The sequence below is a fragment of the Myotis daubentonii genome, chromosome 4 (genome assembly GCF_963259705.1).
Source record: "Myotis daubentonii chromosome 4, mMyoDau2.1, whole genome shotgun sequence".
Classification (NCBI taxonomy): Eukaryota; Metazoa; Chordata; class Mammalia; order Chiroptera; family Vespertilionidae; genus Myotis; species Myotis daubentonii.
This window is the reverse complement of record NC_081843.1, coordinates 424,862-430,685: the sequence shown is the minus strand read 5'-3', so window position 1 is coordinate 430,685 and position 5,824 is coordinate 424,862. Positions and strand designations below refer to the sequence as shown.

General features: G+C 50.4%; 1 protein-coding gene across 1 annotated transcript; it reads left to right on the top strand.

The window, feature by feature from the left end:
• Positions 1 to 3,562: 3,562 nt before the first annotated feature.
• LOC132232539 (THO complex subunit 1-like) lies at positions 3,563 to 5,622 on the top strand. Its single transcript, XM_059691925.1, is given in 3 exon segments — positions 3,563 to 5,276; positions 5,279 to 5,335; positions 5,480 to 5,622. Coding segments are annotated over 3 exon segments (1,914 nt in total).
• The last annotated feature ends 202 nt before the right edge of the window (positions 5,623 to 5,824 follow it).

The window sequence follows — 5,824 nt, the reverse complement described above, 5'->3', positions numbered from 1 at the left end:
ATTTTTAATACAACTCCCGGGGTCAGGATCACGACTTTAGAGTCACGGGTGGTTCGCCCAATGAGAGGACACTTGTGTGTGTGTGTGGGGGGGGGGGGGCACGCTCTGCTTTCTCCCGCCTCCCTAAAATGTCACCAGTCGATTTCATGTAACCCACGTACGGTCTCCTCTTTGGATTGGAGTGTATAAAATAAGGGGGGGGGGGGCGGGGGGGCGGGGGGCGACATTGCCATTGCCGTGCTTCAGAACATCATCTCCCACCGTTGAGATTGTGCTTCTCGCCCTGTGTGCGACATTTCTGGACAGTTTGGCTGAAAGACACTCACAGAAATTCTTCACAGGTTAGAGGATTTCTTACGTTGTTGACAAATGCCACACACCCACACATGTGCGTGCCCTTGGTTCACAGTTGCCGCCTCTGGGGCTCTTTCAGGTTTCTCCATTTTCCTTCCTCTTTTTCACGGGGAGCAAGGAGGCAGCGAGTGAAATCACCAGTGAGTGTGTGATATGAGACTGAGGATTTCCCGTGGAAAGCGGGTGGGTGGGAGGGAGGACACATCCATCCATCCATCCATCCATCCATCCATCCATCCATCCATCCACGGAAATTAAAAGTTTAACTAAAAATCAGTGATGGCGGGTAGTCACGTCCTAGGCCGCTACCTTCTGTGACAAAGGTCAATCATATATATAGTGTTCTTATTGATTTCAAAGAGGAATAGAGAGAGAGATCAATGATGAAAGATAATCATGGGTCCGTTGCCTCCTGCACACCCCCTACTGGGAGGTGGGGGCGGGGGTGGAGGGACGGATGGATGATAAAAACCGGCAACTGGAGCAGAGTGTGCCGGCCGGTCCGGTGACCTGGGGTTATGGAGGCAAATCATCCCTCCCCAGGCCTCCGGGGGTCCTCATCGCTCCACTCCTAGCTATGCCTCCCTTCCCAGGGGATCTGAGACGCCGAGGTCTACTGTGGACCTTCGCCATGGACCCTGGACTCACGCCCCCTCAAACGCCTCCCTCCCGCTCCCCACCCCTTCTCGGGATTCCCAAACGGGTGAGGGCTGGTTCCTGGGTTGGCAGGTAGAGGGCACTCTTTTCCACCCGTACAGGCCGGCCCGGTTTTATTTTACTTTATTTTAGAGGAGGTTGCAGCGCGGGGTGGGGGGCGTGTGAGGGGTTGGGGGGGGGGTTGCATCGGCGCTTTTCAAACAGCAGAGGGCGGCGCATTGAAAGTCTGGATCAAAGTGTTTTTTTAGGAGGTTTATTTTTATTATTTTTATTTTTTTTAGCAAGTTTTTTTTTTTTTTTTTTTTTTTTTGAAAATGAGTAGGACAATGGCCGCAGTCACGCACAATACTCTGAGCATCTCCCAGCCTCAGAGGTAACCAGAGTCCTGGGAGCAGGGCCCCTACTGATCCATCTCGTCCGAGAGCAGGGTGGCATCGCCAGCAATAGACATGGGGTGCTTTCATTCCTAGGGCCGGGTGTGGCCGAGGTGTCAGCCGCTGCTTTTGTGCTGCTTTTGTTTCCGCCGCTCAGCCTCCTTCTCCTGAAGCCACTGCTCTGCCATCTTCCCCCAGTCGATGGCTGCGTGGCTGTTGAGCTTTGGCTGTTGCTGCCGCTGAGTTGTCCGGAGCCAGAGGAGGGCTGGGGCTGGGGCTGGGGCTGGGGCTGGGGCTGGGGCTGGGCAGACGGTGGGGTGGTGCTGGCCTGTAGCTACTGGTATAAAGAAAGAAATAAAATACAAAGTATTCTGTCTGTCAACATTTATTTGCTTTTTGGCCTCGCCCCGGATCAACCCAAATCACTCTGATCCACAACCAGAGACTAAGTCCGGGCCAGGAAAATATAATTATAAAATAAAATACAATACAATAAAGTAAAATAAATGAAATGAAATAAAAGTAAAATGAAATAAAATAAAATAAATAAAATATATAAGATAAAATGAAAAAATAAAATAAAATAATTAAATTAAATTAAGTTAAATTAGAAAAGTCCCGCCGCCAATCACTCTGATCGGCAGCCAGAGACCAAGTCCCGGCCAGGCCATCTGGTGGACCCAGCCTCTCTCTGTGTGTGGCCGGGTCCCCGCCAGAGACCAAGTCCCGCCCGCCCGTTTTGGTGAGCACAAGGTCATTCAGCCATTCATTCAGGAAGAAGTGATGGAGGCCTCGCTCAGACCCAGCTACGCAGGGCCCCACAGACTCGGACTAGTCATGCCCTCCCTCGGTAGGGCTAAGCTGTTTGCCTGCAGACAGATGGCTTCTCTCCCTAGGCTCCCACTCTTCACCCTGTTCAGAAGGGTACCCTCGCCCTGGCCCTCCACTTCTTCACCTCCAGCTTCCGGTCTTCCTGATAATTGACCCACTTATGCAAATTAATTTCACCTGCCTCAGCCTCAGTTTCCTCTTCCAGAAATGGATTAATGTAACCTACAAGGTGGCCCTGCTCCCACCACACAGGAAGCCCTCAAGGTGCCCTTGGCACCTGGGTCCCCCCAGGGCGGGGCCAAACCCTAATATCACATACACACACACACACACCCACACCCACACACCCACAACTGTGGTACACCTACATAATGGAATACTACGCTTCGGTAAAAAGGTAAGAAAAACAAAAAAAAAAAAAAAAAAAGAGAAGGAATTCTTGCCAGCATGGATGGAACTGGAGAGCATTATGCTAAGTGAAGTTAGCCAGTCAGAGCAAAATGAATACCACATGAACTCACCCATTTGTGGAATATAGACAACAACGTAGACTGAGGAACAGGGACAGATCCAGAGACATCTATACCACCACTCTCTGCTGGGGCTGTTTGACTGCTGGTGGCCTCTGGCGTCCTGGGCTCAGAGCTAATATACAAAGCCATACACATTTTATTCACATCAACTTCAGCCTCAGCCTCTGTCTCCCATGACCTCCAAGGCCAGCTTCATTCCGTGTGTCTGCGTCTCCGGTCTACCCCCTTACCCCCCGCCCCCATCCCCCCCCCCACCTCCCCCCCCCCCCCCACACACACCCACCCTCGCCCGGCCCATTCCTTACGAGGAATAAATACCAGGCGCAGCCACATTCAACAGAACCTTTCCTTGAGGTCCTTTTGGTGAATGCCACCTGAAGGGGCGAGCCGCGCGGGGCCGAGCTTGGAGCATGTGCACTCCCACCTTAAACTTGACGCCCAACCGGTGACGCTTTCAGTCCTGGGGGGGGGGGGGGCGCGGCTGATTGGTGGAGCGGGCGTCTGATTTGGCTCCTCCCACCACGCTCTGGGGTATAAAAGAAAGCAGCGTCTTCTTTGCAGAGCTTCTCAGCCCTAGACTTGTTGTCTTGGTCGTCGTCCTCGTTCTCCCAAGACAGCTTTCAGGAGAGAGATCTCGCCAAGAACCGATCCCGGGACATAGAAGCCGCTGGAGCACCTGGCTGGAACCTGGCTAGGCTGCTGATCAACTGAACGCTGTCTCCGTGTCATTTCTTCTTCGCCGACTCCGTCCACACGTTTGGGAACCCCTGGACCCGCTGGGCTTCGACCCCACCAACACGCGCGGCCGAGAAGATGTCTCCTACATGGCCACGCTTCAGTGTACCCGAAGCGCGGACGCGGTTCACGAAGTCTACCAGAGAAGCCCTGAACAACAAAAATATCAAGCCATTGTTGAATACCTTCAGCCAGTTACCTGGAACTGAAGATGAAAAAAAATGTACCCTTGACCAAGCTCTCAGAGGTGTTCTGCAAGAAGAAATTATAAACCATTCATCGTGTGAAAATGTTTTAGCTATTATTTCTCTTGCTATTGGGGGAGTAACTGAAGGTATTTGCACCGCATCTACACCTTCTGTATTGTTGGGAGACGTTTTGGAATGTCTCCCTTTGGATCAGTGTGACACAACATTCACGTTTGTGGAGAGAAATGTTGCTACTTGGAGATCAAATACATTCTATTCCGCTGGGAAAAATTATTTACTACGTACGTGCAATGATCTCTTAAGAAGATTATCAAAATCCCAGCACACAGTTTTGCGTGCACGAATTCAACTCTTTTTGGCCAGGCTTTTCCCTTTATCTGAGAGATCCGGTCTTAACTTGCAGAGTCGGTTTAATCTGGAAAATGTCACCGTTTTCAATACCAATGAGCAGGAAAGCACCTTGGGTCAGAAGCACGCTGAAGACGGAGAAGAAGGAATGGACGTAGACGACAAAGGTGAAATGGGTGATGACGAAGCTCCAACAACTTGCTCCATTCCAATGGATTACAGCCTGTATCGAAAGTTCTGGTCACTTCAGGATTACTTCAGGAACCCTGTGCAATGCTATGAGAAGATTTCATGGAAAACTTTCCTCACGTACTCAGAGGAAGTCCTGGCTGTTTTCAAGAATTACAAATTAGATGACACTCAGGCCTCAAGAAAAACGATGGGAGAATTAAAAACAGGAGGAGAACATGTATACGTTGCAAAATTTTTAACAAGTGAAAAGTTGCTGGGTTTACAACTGAGTGACAGTAACTTTCGCCGACACATTCTACTGCAGTATCTCATTTTATTCCAACATCTCAAGGGACAGGTGAAATCCAAAAGTTCAAAGGATGTTTTAACTGATGAGCAGTCACTCTGGATTGAAGGCACCACAAAATCGGTTTATCAACTGCTATCTGAAAACCCACCCGATGGAGAGAGATTTTCAAAGATGGTAGAGCATATATTAAACACTGAGGAAAACTGGAACTCGTGGAAAAATGAAGGCTGCCCAAGTTTTGTGAAGGAAAGAACATCAGATACTAAGCCGAGGAGAGCAGTACGAAAGAGAACAGCACCAGAGGACTTCCTGGGGAAAGGGCCCAACAAAAAGATTCTGAAGGGGAAGGAGGCGTTAACAAGCCTTTGGGATCCCTGCCCGGATAATATGGAAGCTTGTAAGTCAAACCCAGCAGGCTATCTGCCAACTTTGGAGGAATTCTTTGAAGAAGCCATTGAACAGGCAGACCCGGAAAGCATGATTGAAAATGAATATAAGGTTGTGAACAATCCAAATTATGGTTGGAGAGCCCTGAGACTGTTAGCACGGAGAAGCCCTCACTTCTTCCAGCCAACCAAACAGCAGTTCAAAAGTTTGCCAGAATATCTCGAAAACATGGTGCTAAAGCTAGCAAAGGAATCACCACCGCCTTCAGAAGAAATAAAAACAGGTGAGGGTGAAGACGAGGAAGATAACGATGCTGTACTGAAGGAAAATGAAAGCCCTGATGCTCGCCGAGACAGGCCTGTACCAGGGGGAAAATAGAGATACTTGCCCACAAATTGGGTGAACAATGGAACACACACCACAGTTGCGGGTTTACTGACTTATTTATTTATTTTTATTGCATTTGTGTCTGTGGGGCCCCGCGGAGCTGAGTCTGAGCGAGGCCTCCATCACTTCTTCTGGAAGGGATGGCTGAATGACCTTGTGCTCTCCTCACCTGCGCATCAGCAGTTGGAGGGCTGACTCAGATCAGCCCTCCAGAGTTCTTCAGGGCCCTTCCCTTCACCACCCTACAAGGACTCCGTTTCATTAGCTTTGTGCCTACTGCCCCAAAGAACAACTTCACAGTCGCCACACTGGCTCCATCGCTTTGATGAGTGACCAGTGACCGGGAGGGGCTAGGGCGGGAGGACAAGGAGGGGCACTGAGAAAGGGAGGTGACCGCTAATGGGTATGGGTGTAGTGTCCTACAGCTGGCTTCTCGCAGACAACGCCCCCGGCTGGACCTTCCCCCACCCCTCGGGTCTACCCACACCTGGGAGGTCCAGACACCTGGCTCTGCCTTCCCCAGAGAAG